Raw genomic sequence first — 22,401 nt, 5'->3', positions numbered from 1 at the left:
TACGTGGGTTTTGGTTTATTAATCTCTGTGTCTAGGAGGCTATTTCCACCCGAGGCGCTGGTTCCTTCCTGTAGGGTATGACTGTATAACTGTTCATGGCAGCCTTGGATACAAGAGCGCCCACAAGCAGGCTAGACAATGCCACTTAGTGTCAGCTCATACCTCTTTTATTTGCTTTATTTTTAAGCTATCTATGCAGTCAGTTGGAGGAGATGAATACAGGTGGCAAAATAATCACTGTTATTCATAAAGTCAATTTTCTCTATTCACTCCAAAGGAGCTAATTTCTAACTTTTGGGTTCACTGTTGAAAACTTTTGGTGAAAGACCTTTTAGGTGGTGGGAGAAGGACCAGTGAAATTGTCTTACCTTTGTCTAGAGGCAGAGAGACAGACACAGAGGAGCAGTGAGATGCAAATCCCATGCTTGTGGATATTATCTTGGCAACAGCTCCAGACTTTAAAGCTCATTCACAGGCAGGTTTTAAATGCTGGCTTGCCTTCCGAGTCTGGGCTCTAAGTGACATTTAAGTCTATGTCTGTGCTAGAGGAAGAGACATTTGTATGAGTGGACATGTGTGCCTGGATGGGATTCAAATGAAACATATGTAAGAAAACCTCAATTGCCCATAATGTTCTAATCCAACATTCTATTCTTCTGAGTGGGCATTTAGGGAGCCATTACTTATTAGAGACTCAGGCTCAATGTTTTTCCTTCTTGATTAGAAGTCTTTTAATCTTTTGAGCAAAGCCAATGGCCTGCCCACTTGGACAAATTTCTTAGTAACTTGGCACTGAGCATCTAGCCTGCTGTGGGAGCTCTCATACCCAAGGCTGCCACAAAAAGTTCTACATGCTGTGCCCTCAGGAAGGAACCCGCTCCTCAGATGGGTGGGTGCTGAAATCAGTCCTTCTTCCATGTGCCAAGTCAGTGTCCTGGTATGAGCTACATTCATGCAGAAAGGGCTCCTTTTCCAGGGCACACAAAAGGCCACAGATAAACCTGACCCTACCCTACATACAGTCTCTATTTCCTTCCTTGTGTCATGCCGGGACAACCTGGGGTCCAGGAGAACAGGCTCTATGGATATTGCAACCCTCCTACTGCACTGGGCTAAGAGACAGAAGACTTGGCTCACGTCTGAGCTCCTCTGTGTGATCTTAGCTGACTTGACTGTCCCCTCCTAGGCCTGTTTCTTCATATCCATAAAGAAAAAACCACCACCCTCTCAAGCTTAGATGGTGCAGAGGTGATGGATAGTTGGGGTTCAAAGCCCTGTTTGTCACTTGTTCACTCTGTTTATATAACTCACCAAAGGTGAGTTATATAAACACTTCATGCCTCAATTTTCTTACTCTTTAAAGTAGAGATAATAATAGTACTCACCGTATACATCATTAGCCCTTACAAAAACCCTACAAGGTAAGAACTATTAATATTTCTGCTTTGCATATTTAAAACATTGAAGCCTGGGTTCAATTCAACCAGGTTTCTGTCTCCTACTCTAAGACCAGTGTGTGTATGTGTATGTGTGTGTATGCTTGTATAGATATAGATAGATATGTGTGTGTGCTGGTATGGATGACAGGGATATAGGTACAAGTATAGGTCTATGTAGATATATGTGTGTAGTAGGCTGATATATGTGTACTGATTTATATATATGTATGTATGTATGTCTATGTATGTATACACACATATATATACATATGTGCAGTACTTAAGACAATGCCTGGCATGTAATGCTAAGATTATTAAATACCTGATGCTCAGTGAGTACTCAGTAAATGTTACCTATTATTATTATCTGTAAAGAAAGTTTCTACTCTGTAGCATCCCCCGTGCTGAAAGTTTATGGTTACAAGAGATGAGATTCCAGTGCGTGCATGCTTTGCTGCCTGAGATTATTTGCATTCTGAACTGGGGCCTGCGGACAGCCTTCTCACAAGGTGGAAACAGAGGCAGAACTGTCAGTGGGTTGACTAGTAAATACAGCAAACCATCAGATGGGCTGGCTGCGCAGGTGTGTCTGTCTGTGTGTCTGGAGAGAGTAGTGGTACGGAAGCTTATCTTAACTGGAACTCAGATTTTCTGGCCCCCAAGAACTAGTACCTCTTTTTAGTGTTTTGTGGAAACTCTGGACACAGAGTGTTCGAAGTAGAAGACTCAATTGTTAATTCTTTTTCTTATTTTTCTGGACCACTGGAGTGGAGCAGGGAATATTTTAAAGAAGACATAGAGCAGAAGGACCTTCCTTGCCCCCCCCAGCCCACCCCACATACTTTGTACCTGACATGAGGGCAGGACGATGGATGAAGTGACATTTGCAGGGTCGCTGTAGCCTTGGATTCTGAGGAGGGGTGTGTAGGGCGTGAGTACTCCTATGGCATTTTCTCTTGTGCTGCTCTCATATGCATGGCTAGCCCGGACGGGCTCCTAATTAGAAAGAAGGAGACTTGGGTTCCCACCCTGCTTTGTCTTAAAACCTTGAGAGGGCTGCACCTTCAGACTGCTAAGCATTTACTTCCCAGACAGTCCTCGCCCCTTACTCCCAGTAAAGGTAGTAAATGGAAGGTATGGCCAGAAGGTTTTTCTAATCCCTAATGCCACTCCAAGTCCCCTAACAAAGGCAAATCCTCAAATGACTTCAATATCCAATGGAAGAAACTGTGTGATGGAAACAGGGCTCTATATTGACTGCCCTGGCAGTGATGGGTGGGAACACAGCAGCTGTGGGACCGGCAGGGGAACTGGCCATGCTTTGCATAGAGGAGTCACCTGGCTGTGTCTTGTAATCAGCTGGAGATTTCACTCACAGATGTCACTTTGGGGCCACTGAAAGGAGAGGGGAGCAGATAATACAGAACTTCCAATGGTATACAAATTAGTGTGCTCTTTTTTTTTTTATTTATATTGCCTGTCATAAAAGAAAATGACGTCAAGTCCCTTTACACACACTAAACCCAAGGAACTGAAAGGGTCAGCTCCTTGCCCTAGCTCACAAAGCAGTTAGGAGGCTGGCTCTCCACTCTCCACCTCCCAGCCTGCAGCCCAGAGATAGTTCTCTGGACTGCATTGCCTGTCAGAATTTCTGTCTTCTTAGAGCATAAATTTAAGCCTTAAGCTCCACCTACAACCTTCCTTTTTCCTCCTAAGCATTCAAGGTGCTCTTTAGAACCCAGACACTCCCCAAATGAAGGAAGCAATGGAAAGACCACTGGGTTGGGAGTTTGCAAACCAAACCTTGACTTCCACTGGTTCAGTCCTCAGGCACCAGCCTTCTACTGAGGCTAACAGACTCATTCCAAGGTTCTTAGGGCCTAGAGTGGTCAAAAGCATCTGTATATTTCGAAAAGTGCAAATTGACCCTGCTTTTCACCTTCATCTCAAAGTTTGGTGACATCCAAATACAACGGAGGACTCCAGAGTCAGCTGACTGGCGAGTGGACACAGCTCGGCAGATGACAGAAGGGTCGGATCCCTCTCAACATCTGTAAAACTGGATCTGAAAGAGGAAGTGCTGGCATATGTGATGAGAGGGGTAGCCTACAGAGTATTTTATTGTCCAGAGATGGAATTAATGGCAATGCCATATCTATGTCAAACCCAGGTAATAAAATTTTATGGGCTCCTCTCCATGAAATATTTTGTTTATGTCACATGGGTCTAATCTAATGATATTTTTTTTTCTTCAATTCCCCTTCCCCACCCTTTTCCCTGCCCTCTTTTTCTCCTGAGGCCTTTTCCCTTTGGAAATGCATTAGTTACCTAGGAAACCTTAATGCCATTTTTTTATGAGTAGAGTTTGGTGCAGCATAAAGTTAATTTATAGGGTGGTTAGGAATTCATGTCATGACTGGTGAAATAGGAGACTTTGTTATGATTTCTATATCCACCTGTGTGGTAGGAATACATGCCTTCCCTCTATCATTATAGGTAATTTGGTCAAACATAATTATGAATATGTATGCTGTTTCATAAAATGAGTTGATTCATTGTTGTTCAGTGTAATTCGTGATATTGTTCAATGTTAAGTCTTGGAACATAATTAGCAATAACAACAAACCAATAATATACCCGGCAATCTGTTAAGAATTGAAGGATATGGTGGAGTTTCCTTTTAAATGATGAAGTGGTTCTGCCTGAGAGGCAGGGAATGAATAAGAGGAGATTTTGAAATCCTTCAACTACGCCTTTCAAGCTCTTTGAGGTTCCCCTTAGGAAGCTTTATAAATTCTAAGTATACTCACTACCTCACTCTGCTAATTTCTTGCCATCTTTGTCCAAAAGGGAAAATATACGTTCATGAAATTTCATTAATGAAATGTGTATGGATGGTAAACAAGTAACAAACAGAGTCAAACTTCTATCTAAAGACTGGGCTCAGCCACCAGTCGGGTGGCCGTATTTTCGGTGTAAGGACTATGAGATTGGGAGTTGGAACTTACATTGTGCCAGACACTGGGCTGAGTGTTTTGAATTGTTTGGTCTTCATACTACTCCTATGAGATTGACATTGTTTTGACCAATTCCAGATGGATCTCGAAAAGTTAAAAAACCTGTCCAAAAACACATAGATAGTAGGTAGTGAAGACAGCATGGAACCCACCTTTGTCTGACTCCAAAATCCACTCTTTCAGTGAATTTTACTTTCTGATCTGTTACTATGTTGTTGTTTTTTTCTGTTACCCTGGGATTCTTCAATTATTAAATGCAGCATGGGGACACTGGCTGATAGAATTTGATCTCTGGTATCTCTGCTCTGTTTAGGGTGATTGATGCTGGCCCTTGGAGCAAAGCCATACTTTCTTAAGATGACAGAAATTTTAGGGAAGACCTATGCTTGCTGAATAAACATAGATAAGTCACTCACTTTATGTGGGCAACTGCACCCACTATGAAAGAAAAAAATACAGTCTCATACACAGACACCATGACGTTTGGGAAGAGTGGCTGTTTGGCATGATAGCCTGTGTGAGTGAGCCTGTTGACCATGCTATAGTTGGTATGTATGTAGGATATTGGGCAGCCAGGAATCTTCTGAGTGTCAGGGAGCCAAGGTAGCAGAAAGCTATCTTTCCTGACCCTTAGGTTCCCAGTCCCCATGCAAACACCTTTTTGTATTCACTTTAATTGTTTCAGAAAGAGCAGACTTCTTGGCTCCACCAGCTCTAGCAGCTGTGTGGGTGAGTGGGGGTGGGGATGGATAGGGTAGGGCAAAACCTCTCCACAGCAGCCTCCAGCAGCAAATGAAACCTGCAAATATTCTAGGATTGGCAAGGTGTCGAGTATATTTTAGTAATCTCAAAGGAGAGAAAAAGGAAAGCAAGGGAAGAGGGCAAACATTCAAGGCTAACTACATGATCATGGAGGAAAATAACTAAGCTTGTCTTTGCCACTTATGGTCATAGAAGAAAGGCTACTTGGAGGCCATTCGATCTAATTTTCTCATTTCCTGGGTCAACATGTCACAATGAATTAACCACATGCTGCAACTGCACAAGACCCCCTCCATCGCCACATGCTGAGCCCCCTCCCCACACACACACAGTCCACTGAACTCAAACAGAGTAGATAAATGCTGTTTTTCACAAGGTAAGGGCATAATTCCTTCGAACATTTCCGTTTTGTTTCTGTTCAGTGCTCCAACCACAGAGTGGTGCTATTGTAAAAGATAAAGGGTGAGCAGACGGCAAGCTCTGGAAATTTGCTTTAGGAGAAAATTTTAAAGGTGGCTTTCAAAAACAAGATCTGGTTCTTGCTTCCAGAAACCACTTTCAGGAGTCAGGGCCTTACACTCAGATGCAGCAGGAGGAAAAAGAAAGTTCAACAACCTAAAAATACAGTCAACAGATGGGCAGCCAAGGCGGTGACCACAGGTCAACTTGGAGAGGGGCAATTACCTAGCTCATCAGAAAGACCTCAATCCGGATGGGCTTCCTAACCCAGGCTCCCTGTGGGGCACGAACTCACCAGGTCACAGCCAAGTCCTGCTCTTTGTTTTAGCTATCCATACCACTATGAGTTTTTCTATAAAAAAGAAAAACCTCTATTTAGAAACATGGATTTACTTAGAAGTCACAATGTTCTGCAGTTCCAAAATGTCTCTACATTTTATATATAATAATCTTTTCTTCTGTCTTTTAAAAAATACGCCTTTCTTCTTCTTTTTTTCTTCCCCATCCTCCTCATTTAGCACCTTGCCACTCTCTTGAAAGTCAAAAGCAAGGTCTGGGGTCAGTCCATGGTCTTTTTGAGAGGGCAGAAGAGATAACGATTAGCTCTGAAGTCAAAAGAAAAACAGTAAAGGCAAAGGCAGGTGGCCTGCTCAAGGGAGAGTGTCTGAAAGAGGTCTTCCACCAAGAAAGGGGCTAAAGCTCTCCATCTGGGAAACCAAGCCTCTGAGGAAAGTGCACCTTTCACCTTCTTAGTCTCTCCCTCTTCCTCTCTCCTTCCCTCCCTCCCTCCCACTCCTCCCCCAAAGACACCGCACATATTTGGCAAGATTAAGGTGTCACCTCTCATATTACAAGGCCTGTTGATTGCACGCAAAGACCGACCCACCAGCTCAGAGCAACCCCCCACCCCCACCCCAGAGTTGGGAAACAATACAAACTCTCCCAGATCGCCTGTCTCTGTCCCGGCAAAGCGAGCAGGCCAGCCAGTGCAAGGCATCCTGCAGAACAAATCGGAGTCTTAAAATCACTGCTGCCTTTTCTTCTTCTTCTTCTTTTCTTCTGATTTTTCAAATTTAAGCTTGCCCCCCTCCCTTCCTCCCTCCAGACTGCCAGGGGACCTAGGAGCTGCAGGCGGATCAGCCCGCACATGCATTTAACCCGTTCCTCGCTGCAGCAGGAGCCAACCACCTTCTTCCCTGCAATCTTCGGGTTTCCAAGAGGACCTGGAGCTTGAGAGAAAAGCCCCCGGTGGATCTGAAACTGGGGCCTGAATCCCGCCTTTGACCACTGCGAGAAGAGAAGCCGGAGGGAGGGGGTGCAATTGCGGGGAGTGGGGGAGGGCAGGGAGGCGGGCCAGATGCGAGAGAGAAAACCAGAACCCTACAGAGCACGCCCAATCCAAACCTTCCTGGTGCTGTGTGGCCGGGCAGAGGGGAAAACTCGGCAGCCTAGTCTGGCCGGGAGAAGGACGTCGATATTTGGCACGAAGGGAGCCACTGAAGGAGGACCCTATCCTTCCGAGGGACCGTGGGAGGCGACGCCCCTGGGCCTCGTGGGCGCTGCTGGCCGTTTCGATGTGGCAACCCCCATCAGCCAGGATAATGATGAGGCAGGTACAACCTATCTGGTTCGCAGCCCCGGCCCGCGCCGCCCCGCCCCAGAGCTCTCTGCGTCCGTTTCGGCGTGAACTGTCCTAGTGCTTCTTAGTGCTTGACCGAATTCTCCAACAATTACAAGGCATTTGGATTTTTTGAACCTGAACCCTATCTGAAACATAGCGTGGGGTGCTTATTAGACACCTTGAACCACAAGGCAGGGCGGAAACGGGATATCACTCCCCTTCCCCAACGGCACGCGAGTCGAAAGGTCCCGCGTGAGGAGCTCAGGAGTGGCAGAGACGGCGGGGAAGCGAGGGGCTTGGGGACGAGGCCACCGCGCGCCGGGTCGGGGAGGAGCCGGGTCGGGGAGGAGCGCAGGAGAGGGGCAAGGGCTCAAAACTCCGTCCCTAGGCTCCTTGAGCCCTAAGTGATATTTTTTCCCCACGTTTCTCTATGTCAAATGGTCGAAAGCAGAATGCCTTAACAAGGTAAATTTAGAGAGAACGAGCTCGGAGCAAATGAGGTCTCAGGGGCAGCTAAAATTATCTACAAATACGATATTTTGCCCGCTCCCCGATCCTTTCCTCGAATGAATGCACCGCTGGGGACGTGAGCCTCTCTACTTTCGAGGCGCCCTGAAGAGGTGGCTTGTGGCTTGGCTTTTCTGCTTCCCGGGCTGTCCCTGCGTGCAGCCCGGTGGGGTGCTCGGTCGCAGGGCCCGACCCTAGTTTGGAAGGAAGGGGCTTGGGAGAAGTTGGAAGCTGGGTGGCTTGGAGGCTCTGCTCCATTCCCCTCTCCCCGCCAAGCACACGCGCGCAGCCGCCCCTCCCTTGGTCCCCCTGCCCCCCGCCCCCATACCTCTGTGCTGCGACCTCCCCAGACCGCCGGCACTGCGCCTGGGTGCCGGCCCGCCCGCGCCAGCGGCGAGCTCGCCGGGGAGCAATTGTCCCTGGGTGTGTGCGCGGTGTGGGGTGGGGGGAGGAGTGGCGGTGGGCTTGGTAGGGGGTGGGGAGAGATCTGGAGCTGAAAGGGTCTAAGGTTTGGAGGAGGAGTTTATGCTCCAGACCCGATCCGCCTGAGGACTGGGGAAAGAAAGGCCTTTCCGCTTTGTAAAGAAAATCTTAAAGAAAAAAGAAGAGCAAAAAGAAAAATTTCAAGAAGAACAAATAAGAAAGGCTGAAGACATTAATTAACATGTAAAAGGTTATGATACATTGAATAGTTGGTTTTTTCCTGGATCTCTAAAAGGGAAACCAAGGGGGGGGTTACTGAAGAATACTACTGATTTGGAAGTTTTTCTTTTCTTTCTTTCTTTTTTTTTTTTTTGAGAGGCCAGGAAAAAATGACCCCGTCCCCACAGTGGCCCCCAGAGCGCAGTCTGCGTCTGCGGGCTGGGGCGCGGGCCCGCGCGGCGCGGGGGCGGGCGGCGCGGCGCCGAAGGGGTTAAGGCGCTGAGCGCGGAGCCATCTGGCCGGGTTGGCTGGTTATAACCGCGCAGATTATGTTCACGGGACTCAGAGTGGAAGGCTCCGCTCCCTACCGAACAGCTCCGCGCACCGCCCGCGACACAGCCCCGCGCAACTACTTTCTTCCTTTTTCTTCCTTTCTTCCTCTCGTTTTTCCCCTGCTGGGTAGTGGCTGCAGCGGGGTGGGGGAGACTTTGAATGACCGAGCTCGCGTCCACCTTTCTCTTCATGTCGACGTCCCTGGAAACAGTCACACGGATGCCATGGTTACTTCTGCCACGGTAAGGGGAGACATTGGGCACGTTGGGTGGGCAGGTCCGGGGCTGGGGGGGCCACGTGGGGGGGATTTTTCAGTGGACCAGCGCGGTGGGGGCCCAACACCGCACTCCACCCCACCCCCATCACAACGCACTCACTTTCCCGGGCTCCTGCCTTTCCCAAAGTTTGCACTGGGATCTGCCCAGGCCGAGGCGCAACCTCAGCCAACCCCCTACACACATGCACACACACACGCGCGCGCGCGCGGACATCCCTCCCCACCTCCTCATCATCATCCCTCCGCTGCCCAAGAAAACCGCCCTCAATCTGGAAAAGTGATCAGGTTTTAAGGGACCTGGATTGGGGGTGCAGGGCGAAGTGGGGGGCGAAGGCTAGGGAAATGGGGACAACGGAAGGGCAGCAAAGGGACTCAACAGAATCACCCCCCTCATCCCCGTCCCACCCGTCTGCTCCTCGGAGAAGTCTCCCCGCGCGCATCCTGTAACAAAAGGGGGCAGCGGACAGACCCGGGACGGGGAAGAGGCGAGGGTGCCACCGCAGCTCCAGGCTAGCGTCCCGTACCCTGGCAGCCACCGCGCCTGGTTCCCCCCTCGCCCCAGCACTAGCCCAGCCAGGGCGTGTGCTGGGGGAGGGGACGCGGAGCTCAGGACCTGGACGGTCGCTTCCCAGTTTGGGGAGTTGGGACTCTCAGCCCCGCGCCATATACCTGCGTTGGAGTCCCCCAAAAGCTTTGTCAGAAATGACCCAGGGTTGTCTTGGCCAGGGCTCACCCGGTGTCTACCCCACCCTAGCTCTTTGCACAGATGTTGCACCCCGCGCGAGGCCCATACATCTGAGACTGCGCCAGAGAGCGGCGGGCACCGGGCCGGGCCGTCCCTGGGGATTTCCTCGCGGGTTTTCTGCGGCGGTTCTAGGAGCCTGAGCGGGGGTGTTGGAAGGCTAGGCCACCGGGGACCCGCGGAGTCGGTCAGAGTTGAAAGGACCCACGACGGACCGAACTGCGCCATTGCCCCAAAGCTCCACTCAGTGGTGGATGCTCCCGATGAAATTTGGGACGCTTGGGAGTGGAAGGTCGGGAAAGGAGGGGCGGGTGGCCGGGGGCTGCGGGGGGAGGTGGGGGAGGAGGACTCCGTCGCTCCCGCGGCGCGGCGGGCGGGCGCTTCTCCCCGGCGAGAGTTGGGCTGCTGTGTTCTCCGTGCGCGCCTCGGATGCGCCGCGCCGAGGCCCCTGCGCCCAGCCGTGCGGAGGCTGCGGACTACCGAGGACCCCTCTTTCTGGAATCCCGGCTCCGGTGGGATTCCAGGTGGGGAAACAGAACAGACCTCCTGGCCTCGACCTCTGGCGGCGGCGGCAGGTTCAGAGCCGGAGCGGAGGCTCGGACGGAGCGGGAGAGCCGGGGACACTGTGCGCCTGCGGACTTGTTTATGTGGGGGGCGGTGGGGGCGGGGGCTGGCGGGGGAGGGGAGCGTCGGACGGGTAGGTGTTTCTGCTGGAGTCGGATGTTTCTAACCCAGCCGATTACAGAATGTGCTGCGCGACGCCCTATTTTAATAAAGGGATACCCTCTCCCACCCCGCGGAAACGGCGAACGAGGAAAACATCCCAGCGCTCCGGTCTAAATGTCAGGGTGGGAGAAAGTTGTAGCAGAGAGGGGACTTTCCCGCGGATTCTGTTTTCACAGCGCTCAGAAATTCTGCGGCGTGCTCAGCCTCCCCGCTCCCGCCCTCGGTTCCTTCCTGAATGTGGCACAAAGAAAGTTGAGCGGTAGAATTCAGAGGATAAAACGCTACCGCCTCTGTCTTAGGCTCCGACACGCAGGCTTGGGTATGGCGCTGGGTTGGGAGAGGACGAGAAAGCAGGCTCCAGCGAACGGGTTGAAGGGAAGGAGGGAGTCTCGGGCGCTGGCCCTGGAGAGGGCGTGAGGTGTGTGTTGGTGAGGACTGACTGCATCGTGCGGCTGGCTTCAGAGGGTTTGGTTCAGTGTGAAGGGGTTTGCTTTCCTGTGGAGGGAGACTGTGACCCTTGCACCTAGGGCAGGAGGGGAGGCGTTTCCCAAGTCTCCGAGTGTGAGAGCAGGGGGTGGCTGAAGAGCAGGCGACCTCTCCTGCTTTGCCTGCCTGGGCGGCGTGCGATTCCGGGGAGGCCGTGGGATGGGCATCTGTGTGCACAGCGGGAGGCGAGAGCTTGTGGGAACATAGGTGTAGCTAATGCGAAATCTGTGCCTACGAAGGGTGTCAGAGCAGGAGGAGAGGTGCAGTGTGCTGAAGACAGATGGCTTGTGCATGCCTGCACAGACACACGGAGTGGGTGTGGTGTGGGGGGTGGCCGTGTGTGTGAGCGGAAGGTGGATGCGTGTGGAAGGTTGGGCGCCTGAGGATTACCAAGGGGATGTGTGCGTGGGGCAGGGAAAGATCATCTGAGGAGAGCTGAGTGTGAACTTTATGCGTGTGTGCTAGGAAACGTGGCTGCAATGGCATTGGGGCAAGTTGGGTGACAGAAAAGTGTGAGCTCAGACACTCTTTCTGGAGAGACAAGGTCATTTGCAGAGAAGGTTCTGGGTCAGGGTTTGCCTTTTCCCCTCGCTACCTCCCTGGAGAGGAGGGAACTGGAGAAGCTTAGAATGAAGGATGTACATTTAAGAGGAAAAGTCCTGTGTTGGCCCTGGGTGGGAATAGGAAGGGACGTGTGCATAAGATTGGAGTGAGTGCAGGAATCTGTTTTGCATGCTCAGCGGCAAGGATGCATGTTGTGTAATGTTGTATAATGGGTTTCTTATTTAATAGGGGAATTCACTATCACCAATTAATATTGATAATCAATTAAAATTAATGGAATATGTATTGGATTCTCAGCCCATTGCTTGGTACTGGGGCATGGCACACTGCCCTGAAAAAATTCCTTCTCAGGGCTCAGCTGACTGCTGCAGTTTTGCCAGGAATGGAGAGAGCTCAATGCTTGTTGAGGTTTCTTCAAGGTCCATAATTCAGTTTCTGGAGATGTTTATGGATCTTGGAGGCCAAAGGGAAGATGACTTGGAACATATCTGTGGCTTTGTAGAAAGAGGGCGTAAGGATAGGGCTGCGGTATACTTCCGTGTGTTAGGGAAGGAGCTGGAGGGTGACACTGTTCCTTGTAGGGGGTGTGGCTGGGAAGGGAGGATGCTGAGCTCCAAGTCGGAATGCAGGGCCCCATCCATCCAGGACTGAGTTTCCGAGAGTGCTGTGCCCCTGTCCTCGCGGGAGCCAGACTCACTAGGTCTAGTGAAGTGGTGATCAGGAGAGATGTGGGCCAGGAATGCTTTGATATTTTCTGGGCTGTGAGTGTAAAGCTAGAGAGAGAGAGAGAGAGAGAGAGAGAGAACACGCGCGCACTGAGGGTTGGAGTAAATTAACTGGAGGAAAACGAGGGGAGAGGACAGGAAGGGCGTGTATGTGGCTCTTGTGGGGGCTGCAGTGTGTTTTTGCAGGAATTCTGCGTGTCTGGGGAAGGGTAAAAATGGTCTTGGGCGTCAGACGTGTATCTGAAGTGAAAAGGGGAGTAGATAGAAGATGGGCCGTGGTCTTTGGGGAGTGAGGGAAAAAGGTGACGTTGATTGGGTTCACACCCTTAGGTAACGGGTCAGATCAGGGTGTGCCTTTGGGAAGCACAGATCCCCTGCCTGGACCAGGTGGCAGAGAACCTCATTTAGTCAGTGTCTGATCCTGGAATGCCAATTATTTGGGGAGACTTTGGACTTTATTTGACTCAGGATATTTTTAAATTCAAATTATAGCCATTCCATTTTAAGTTTCTACCTTATTTTTTTAGGGGAAATTCATCTATGCAAGAGACAGTTGACATAGGGCTTGACCCCTGCTCAGCAGGTGTGGTGGCAGATAGTCTGAGGGCAGCGTGGGGAAGTAGGAGGCTCCCGATTGGGGATGCCCTGATTCTAGCCCAGTGCTGTCACTTTGGAAAGTGTGACTTTGAGATAATTTTCTAGTCTCTCTACCTCTCCATTTCTCTGTTAAATCGCAGTGTCTGTAATGACTCAATGAGGAGGAATGTTTACTTCTCTTTCCCCCATCAAAACTTGGTGTGTTTCTTTGTACCAAGATGAAATCTAAGTGAACACAGGTGCTAGCATGACTATAGGTCATTGTGACAATGAGACTGGACCTGCTACTCTTTACAGTGCAAGTTGGTGACTGTCTGGATGCCCACCGTATCTTCACTGCTCACCTGCTGTGTAAACGAGACTTTCAGTAGCTGCCCTCAGTTTACTCATTTTTAAGGTGGAGGTAGCCACACCTAGATTATAGGTGATGGAAATCTGTAAGGTCTTTGAACTATGCAGAAGAAAGGAAATCTGAGAATCAATGTTATTAATTATCAGAGATGGACATTTTTCTAATTTTTTAGTATCTGTTCTACAGACCACAAAGCCAAAAAAATATGATTTTTGAGAACAGGGAAAATAGTAATCGTTCTTGGCATAGCCACCATTTGGATAAAACAGGAGCAAAGTCCAGCCATTCTCTGTTAGGGATATGTCTAGGTCTGTTTCTCGAGACCGTGAGCCCTTGTCAGACAGAAGCCTGCTGGGGAGAGGAGAGCTGGCTTCCGTCTGTGAGCTGCTGTGTGCTCGGGCAGCAACTTGGGCACGGCCACTTTCTCCAGAGATGCAGATGGAGGCACAGAGGGGCGAGGAAACCCACTGAAACCTCTGAGTCCTCCCAGAAGTCAGCACATGCTGTCAACTCCTGGCTCGGAGTCAGGATCCCATCCTTGAGTTCAGTGGCCATAAATAGTCAGGAGCTAAGCTATTTCCATGAGGCACTAAACCAATTCTGTTGCTTTTCTTGGCGAGATTGGGCCAATTAAGTTGATTGGAAGAGGTCACTGCTGATGGAGCTCACATTCCCCAGGCGGGACAGGCCGGCAGAGTTTAATTACATAACATTTCCCATCTCTGCAGTTCCACTCCCAGATGTATCAGATGGTCAGGCCTCTCCCCTTCCCCTCCATTCAGGACGCCTAATTGAGCAGGCGGCTTCTGCTGCACGCTCCTCCAGACCTTCTCCAGCACTCCCAGCCCGCTGGAGGGAATGCAGATCTGTGTGTTGGCTGGAAGTGAGAGAGGGGATTCCAGCCGACACGGAAGATCTTTGAAACCCACCACCCTGCTTCAAGCCTCACCAGCTGCTGTTTTACTCTTTAATGAAGCAGGCAGTTTCTGGAGTTGGGGATGTTGAACTAATGACCGTTGCTAGGGTTTTAGATTTAGTTTTATTTAAAATTGAGTTTGTTGGAAAAGGACCAAATCTTCTACTGGAGACAAGCCTAAGCCCCGGGTGGTGCTGCCGATAAGGTCCGTGGATGTACTTTGTGCATGGACAAGCATGTGTGCAGTGAGAGGAGACCATGGGATGTGTGTGTGTGTGCATGCTGGGGGCACGTGAGCACAGGAACTGCCCTGGGTGGACAAGGGGCGTCGGTAGAGCTTATGTTATGGGTGGCAGGTATCTGAGTACCTGGCTCAGATTGGATTGTCATCAGGTTGCCTCTTGCAGGTGGGCCAGCTCAAGGAAAAAATTGGGGGGAGTTACTTTCAAATCATTTGCGTTTGTGGGTGTGGGAGCTTTTAAGTACAAGGCCAGTATAGATGCTGTCTCCTCCTTGCCTGGGTGGATTTCTAGCAAGCCCAAGACTAGGCAAAGCCTTTTAGAGGACTCACTTTAGAAGCTGTGAGAGCACATATAGATGGCCCAACAACTTTTAAAGTATTTTTTGTTGTTGATAGTTTTTCATAGCTCAGCCTTTCATTTTATCTAAAATATCGAGGGACTGTGCATGACAGGGTGCATATGCCTGCACCCCCACGTGTCAGAAAGCATCTGATGTTCCTGTCCTCATCTGTGTCATTGTCCTTCTCAAACAGTATTAATTGGGAACCACTGAGGGCTGGCTGTGGCTCTGGGTGTCCTCACACGACAAAGCTCTGACTGTGGTTGGGTTGGAAAAGGCAGATTTTGAAGTGAAATTTGTGTGGTCTGTTGTGATTGCTCACTTTTTAGCAGCATCACCAGAGCAGACAGTTGCTGAGCCCCAAATGTTTTACAGATTTGTTAAGTTAGGGATTTTTTGAAAGAATTAAGATTCTCAAACTTTCAAGGCCAGAGTTGTGAGACTGAATGATAATTTACAAATCTCAAAAGACCCCAGGCCAAGGTAACCTTAAGCAGCATGAGGTGGCAGGCAGGTGGCCTGCTGCCTTGGAGGTGGGGACCAGGCTCAGTGACTGAGCTCTGTCGCTAATGAGCTGTTGTGTGTGACCCTGGGCATTCTCCACAGGTCCTGATCTTCTCATCTCTAAATAAAGGGCTTGAATTAGAAGACCTCAAAGTCCCATTCCAGTTCTGCTATCCTAGGATTCTATAGTGGCCCCATCCTCCTACCTAATCAGTGCGAATATGCCTCACTTGAAGTGTATTTTGGCACACCTGTCATGAGCTCCTGTTTTTATCTTTGGGGAATGGATGAGTCAAAGGCAGAAAGGCATGCAAAGAATTTGCCAGAGTGCTTCGTTTTGGCCAAGAACACTGTAGACTTTGACTTAGCCTGCACAGGGTGTGCAGAGCTGAAAGGAGTTGGGTTTGGCTTTTTGGTAGGCCTGGTGCTAATCATTCAGCTTCCACCTGAATATCTTCAGTGCCTAAGACAAGCTCCCTCTTTTAAGATGATAGATGATGATAATGATAGTTAATATTTGAGTTCTTACTGGATGCCAGGCAGCATTACAAATATTACATGGCATTATCTCAGTGCCCCAAATAACCCCATTTACATATGGGGTGTTAAGGTTAGTTGAGGTTACTGGAAGTGCTCATGGTCACACACTGGGTGTTGATGTTCTGACTTTTCAGCCTGAGGCCTGTGGCGTCCCTGGTCCATCACTTATTTGCCAGTCAGATTCTCTTTTCTGCGTATTGTGATGTCATCCACATGGGAGCTGGTTCCTTAGTGTCTTGCAAATTTGGTCACCCCACTGGGTAACCTGCTCCACTGGAAGGGTCCTTTTCATGTGTAAGACAAATGTTTAGGTTTGTTAGCCACCTGCTGGCAAGCATGTGTCTGATCTGTCTCAGCTTCCTTCTCCCTCCCCCTTTATATCCCATTCTGTTGACAAGGGAATCTGCCCTTACAGAATGCAGGTATTGATTTAAGCCACAATTGCCTGCTTGTAAACTCTATATAACATTGGAGCTGGACATCTGGTTTTGATCCACACGCCCACGAGAGGTGGTAGGTCTCAGCATTCCTGAGTTCTGGAATTGCACAAAATTGAAGTAAAAGAGAGTATGAATGGAGAACATGAGGTCTTTTCAGAATTTGGGAAATGTCTTTCCTTGATAGGCTAGGGAACTTGCACCACTCAGACTGGGGCCAAGGTTAAGGTTTATTTCTTGCTGGGAGGTTGGGGGTGGGGTTGCTGCTGGGACTGGGGTCCCGGGGCTGTGTTTGCTGCAGAGCAGAGCAGCTGTAGAGGCCCCTAGCCCCAGCACTTGCCTCTGCGCGCCATTCTCTGGGCAGTGCCAGAGTAAGAAAGCCCAGGGGTTCTCAGGACAAATGTTCCCCGCTTTGAAGGCTGTGACTCAAGGCTCTTGTTCTTTCTCCCTCCACTGGTTTCCCACATAAACATTTTTAAGGCAATTAAGGAGAGATGACTTGGTTCTCTTGCTTAAAGGCATTTCCAATATGCAAATAAATGTAGTACACTAACCTAATGCCTGTTTGTCGGAGGTCAAAAACATGTGTTTACTTGTTTAAAACAACTTTTTATGTGTGGTGGTGATACTTTTTTCCTTCATATAGAGGCTATAGCCTCTTTTTTTTAGGGATAGCCAGGTTCTTGCTATTTACGACCTTCTTTCCCTGTTTCTAGGTCTAAGTCCTCAGCATTTAAAAATATCCTCCGCCTCTGGCTCCATATTATCCCTCAGGGACTATGTTTCAAGTTCTCAGTCTGGGATTCATTCCATCCTGTGCCTAGTAGACCTGCTCCTGATGCTTCATAAGGTACTTCCACTGGGTTCAAGGGAAGATGCAGCTCTAACAATCACCCGATCTCCCAACAGGTGTGTCCCATAGTGGGGAACAGCCCCTGATACCCAGCTGGCCACCTTGAACCGCTTGCCACGTTCTTCCTGCAAAGGACCCAGACTAGCTGTGTGACTTTGAGCAAATCACTTTCCCTCCATTAGCCTGTCTTTCCTGTCCTGGAAAAGGAGGGGGTTGGACTCATTAGAGCTATGCTCCCAACCCCGGGGCTGTGGGCTGGTACTGGTCCCTGGCCTGTTAGGGACTAAGCTACAGAGCTCTGCCCCATCCTTGGAAAATTTTCCACCCATCCTTGGAAAAATTGTCTTCCATGAAACCGGTACCTGGAACCAAAAAGGTTGAGGACTGCTGCATTACAGGTCAGAAATACCCTAACAGAGGGACAGTTCAGATATTCCATGATTCAGCTGCTCCCAGCCTCACTGTGGCCCATGCTTGGGATTTCCAGGTGTCCCCTCTGGCCCGGAGGACTTACGTAGAGAAATGTGGGGGGGGTGGAGGAGGAAATTAAGTTATGTGATGCCAGATAAGTCATTGAACATATGGATGAGTGCATGTTTATAAAGCGCTGAAGAAGCAAGCTTGCCAGATTTGTGGCAGTTCTTGGATTGGAAGTTAGGAGTATAAGGAGAGGTTTATGTGGGATGAAATTGTCTGTGGGTAGCTGAATTCAGTAAGCTAAATCAGAGAGCTCTCAAACTATGAGCAGGGAGACCAAACTCCGCCTCTAACTCCTCCAGAGACTAACTGCAATTTTGGGAAGTCCCTGAACCACACCAGGTCTCACTTCCCTCATCTGTTAAATAAATAGGAGAGTTAAGGGCTACTGGCTTAGATGATCTATAAAGTTTTTCCCACCTTGTCATTAAATTGTGAGAATTGGGGGATAGCATAAAAATCTGGAAGAATGGATGGAGGGAGCGAGGGAGGGAGAAGGACATACCCTCAAATGGCTTCAATGTAGAGGGAAATGTTCCAATTGTGAAATGATATGAGTGGCAGAAATGTATGTCTATGCTTGAGTTGGAGATGACATTGGAGGATATATTCTGTGTGCATATTGTGTTTCAAATGCTCACTGCCCCACCATCACCAGTGATATTAAAATCATATTTTAGCTTAACCATTGCCTCCTCCGAGAAGCCTCCCTGCATTTTGGAAGCCTCCCTGGAACCCTAGAGGGCCTGGAGTTTCCTTCCCAGCCTCCCTGTGCTACACCACTTGGCAGCCTGTTTAAGTTGCATTCCTATCTTCTGCCTAGAATATGAGCCTCATGAAGAAAATGGTCTGTTGTTTTCACCTCTGTGTCCGCCACACCTTGAATGGTGCCTGCCACAGAAACATGTTGGGCGAATGAATGCATGGTGGTCGTAGGTGAGTTCAGATCGTGCAGCAGCCATAGGACAGTGCCAGGAACCGCGCCCAGAGAGGTGGAGTCTGAGACCTGGCCGAGGGTCCAGAGCCGTGTCTCTGTGTCTCCCGTTTGGCCTGTCCCGAGGCTGAGGTCACTAATGCCCACCAGGTCACCGCCTACCCACCAGGAAAGGCTGTTCTTGCTCTCTCATCCCCATGTCTTCACCTGCAAATTTGGTTCATCTGCACATTTGGGCTCTTGGTCATGGGAAATTGGGTGTCATTGCACATGGAATAGGGCAGCCCTTCTTTAGACACTCGTCTAGAGAGACAGTAGCTCAAAACACATGTGTAAAGATTATTCAGTAAGCGTCCTGTTGGTGCCCCTGTGCTAGACATGGAAGAGAATGTAGACGTGAATTACATGGCCCTGGCCACGGGGTCTGGAACCTGCTGAGGGAGGCAGACAGGTTACAGTCCCTGTGCTCCAGGGAGGAAAAGGTGAACAGGGAAGATGGATGCGGGGTTCCCACTTCAGGTGTTGTTTTTCATCTGGATGATGACAGAGAATCCTCTTGGTTCAGGAGCAGGCTGGGGGGGAGGTTGTACGGGTGTTGGCGCTTGGCGGATGAGTAGGTGTGCATGCTCACGGGCACCTTTCAGAAGTGCCCCTGCTGTGGCTGCAGCCGGTACAGGCAGGGGAGGAGTCCACCACAGACCCTTTAGCTCCGCTTCTCCCTCCTGCTCAGCGGCACAGTGTGCGTGTCTGTGACCACTTCTGACACAGGGACAGACTGCCATCTACTGTCCACTTCTGTCGTCTGAGTCCATCCTGCTCAGGGAGCTCCTTGGCATTTTTTTTTTTTTTTCACATCCTGCTTTTAATGGGTCCAGACACCAGAAGAAATAGACATCGGGTCCTTATTTAGTAATTTCTTTAGAATTTCGAAGAGAGCCTTAAAAAAATATAATGCATCTGTTGATGGTTTTCTCATCTGCTTACCAAAAGCGTTATTTTAAGAGGACCACCCTGCCACTAGTGAATCGTCTTAACCACTGTTCTGATATCATGTGGAATACCAAGAGGTAAAAGACAAGGGCTTACCTTCAGCAGCCTTGCAATCTAGTTGGAAGTAAAGGCTGGACTTGCAGTGAAACAGGCAGTAGAATGTGGCAGCGTGTATTTGGGAGGAGACAGATGGGTGGCAGGGACTGCAGCAGCTCTGGGAGTTTGGAGGAAGGAGGAGTCCTTGTAGGCTGCAGTATTAGAAAGACAACTGTGGGCAGCTTGACCAGGTCTACTCTTAGCAAGCCTAGTGCTTAAGAAGAGACCCCTGAGAGCTGAGTGATTTCATGGGACAGGTGTGAACTGGGGGTGTGGGGTCCTGCAGAGCTTGAGTTCTAGTCCTGCTTCTGTCGATGGATCTTGGCCTGTGACCCAGAGCCTCAGGCTCCTAATGCCCAAGTGAGATTATTGGTCTTTATGTGGTCTCGGGGCCCTCCCTGCCCTGGTCCTGACCAGGTACCAGCCGTGCACGCAGTGGGAGGTGGTTTCGTGGTTTCCAGCCTGTCAAGGAACAGCAGAGCCTCTTGGATCCTGTGCATGGAGGGCACTTGGGTGTGGCGCCCTCAGATGACAACCCCGCACATAGTGGGAGAGGAAGAATTTCCTCCAGGGGAATTTCAGGTGGTGTGCAAGTACACGAGGGTGGGGGGGACGTTCCATGCAGCCTCTGCGTGCTACTTCTCCCCAGAGCTTTCCTAGACTTTCCTTCCAAAAATATATCTGCATGATGCTTGAATCAAAGATAGCTCCCCCAAAAGAAATTGCATTAGTATGTTAGCATTGATCATAGCTCAAGTCTGATTTCTTCACACTAAAATTCATTCTACTATTATTTTTGTGGGTTTTTTAAAGTATCTGAGACTTTTTGATGGCTGTGGATTAAAATGGGGCAGAGGTTGTGGTCGTTTTCCATAACTTATTCTCCCTTTTTTTAAGCATTTAAATTATCACCAAGTAAATATTCAGTGTGTTTATTGCATGTTCATGTCTTTCCGCGTGTGCACGTGTGTGTGTGTGTGTGTGTGTGTGTGTGTGTGTGTGTGTGAGAGAGAGAGAGAGAGAACATGAGAGAGTGATACTTCAGACTGTGGTCTATTAGCGAGTCTAGGAAATCAAGTTGCATTCGGGTTGGGTTACTGGTTGAGAGACCTCAGCTCGTCACTGTAATCCTCTGACATTTCCCTTTTACTGTTTGGCTCTTGTATGAATCAGAAACACATCTTCCCAGTCTCCCCTTCAGTGTTTACATCTCCTTTTGGGGCAGCTGTATAAAGTTACTGTCTACAGCAAGTCCCCTGAGTTCCTCGGGGGACGGCCCCACAGAGGCCCAGTCAGGGATGGAGCCATGAGGGAAGGTCAGCTTTTAGACCAAGGGCACAAAATGTTAGGGGGTTGGAGAAGGATTCCAGTTGCCCGTCATGTGTGTTCCTGTGGCGTGCTGATGTCCGGGACTGTTGTCCACAGGGAGAGGGTGAGCAGGGACTACGTAGAGAGAAAGGGAAATTCTCCCCAAACCCACCGATGTTTAGGGACATAATCAGTTTCCAACAATAGACATGGAACCAAACAAGCCCAGGAAGTAAATGGGAAACTTCCTGATGGCTTGTGATGTGATCTGCAGTTTGGGATGAAAGCAGAAGGAGACGGGGAGCAGAGAGCTCCCGGTAGAGGAAGCCACATGGGAAGACGCCCCGAGGTGAGAAAAAGCAGGGACCTAAGGAACGGCATGAAGGAAGTCCAGGTAGGTGGCGCGCAGACAGCAGTGCGCAGGCGGCTGGGAGCCGACTCGTGGTCCCAGGGCAGAGGGGAGTTAAGGAAGACTCGGAGGGCACAGTCAGGCTTTTGTTTTTAGACAGGTAGCTCTGGCTATAATGTGGAAGGTGGCTCTTAATAGTGTTCAATGAGAGAAAGAAGACTGATAATTGGATCAGGGGAAGAATGAATGAATGAGTGAACAAACGAATGAGATGCAGAGGGAGAGTTGCAAACCTGGTTTGATCTCTAGTCACTTTGACCAGTGGTAGCTCCAGGGACGGTTATCCTAGCCTGGGAAGACAGCAGGCAATATGTTGATTAGAGAGGCGCTGGGTGTGTGCAAACAGGGATTAAACAGTAACTCTTCATGCTGAGAGTTTAGGGTGGTTGGTAGTAGAGAGATTCTCCTAACCTTTTTCCTTCTTCTATGCATTTCCATCCTAATTTGATTTCATTCAGGATCGAAAAAGAAGATGACTTTTGGAGTTACACCCCTGAACATTTTGAAGCCGTAGCTGTGACTTGCTCCGGAGGGGAGTGCTTGTGTTGCACACCTTTTCATAGGCTCCCAGTGGAATAGGGACAGACGCTGAGGTTTCCTGTGGCATTTGAAGGGGTGTCAGATTCCTGGGCTTCAGATCCACCCATAGATGATTTCTACAGATTAAAGTGTGTATCAATGTTTAGAGTTTCAAAGTCTCCTGAAAATGATCAATTTTCATAGAACCTCCTTCTGCCAGTAGTGGATCTATATAGAGAATTTCTTACAAGGTCACATTGCTTAGCATAAGTAAGAAAGGTGTGTGGCAGCAACCTAGACGGACACCTGACATCCCATCCAGCAGAGAGGCGGGAACACAAGAACTTTCCTTGGTAAGACCAAAGGGACCCTAAGGAGGGTCTCTCTGGCATCATCTCAGGTCTTTGCTCCCATGCGCTCACTATTGCAGTCTGACCTTCCACTTTGAGATCTTTTAACTTTGGCTGACAGTGGTTGCTCAGGAACTTATTCAGGCCAATTACATTTGAATGTCTAGGGTTGAGACAGAGGCATCTGTAGTTTTTAAAGCTCACCTGGTGATTTCAAAGTACAGCCAAGGTTGAAGA

At 49.4% G+C, this 22,401-nt stretch overlaps 1 protein-coding gene across 2 annotated transcripts in view; it reads left to right on the top strand.

The window, feature by feature from the left end:
• Positions 1 to 8,790: 8,790 nt before the first annotated feature.
• NTF3 (neurotrophin 3) overlaps positions 8,791 to 22,401 on the top strand; it is a 61,479-nt gene continuing 47,868 nt past the window's right edge. The window contains exon 1 of one of the 2 annotated variants that reach the window (XM_012783113.2): positions 8,791 to 9,022. In XM_012783113.2, coding sequence (XP_012638567.1) covers positions 9,005 to 9,022 — 18 coding nt within the window. In that variant the 5' untranslated portion in view covers positions 8,791 to 9,004. Of the gene's footprint in view, positions 9,023 to 9,995; positions 10,092 to 22,401 lie in introns of those variants that run through there. The other variant, XM_076006853.1, reaches the window with a different exon arrangement.

This window comes from Microcebus murinus, chromosome 10 (genome assembly GCF_040939455.1).
Source record: "Microcebus murinus isolate Inina chromosome 10, M.murinus_Inina_mat1.0, whole genome shotgun sequence".
NCBI classification, from domain to species: Eukaryota; Metazoa; Chordata; class Mammalia; order Primates; family Cheirogaleidae; genus Microcebus; species Microcebus murinus.
This window is presented reverse-complemented; position numbering and strand designations above follow the sequence as displayed.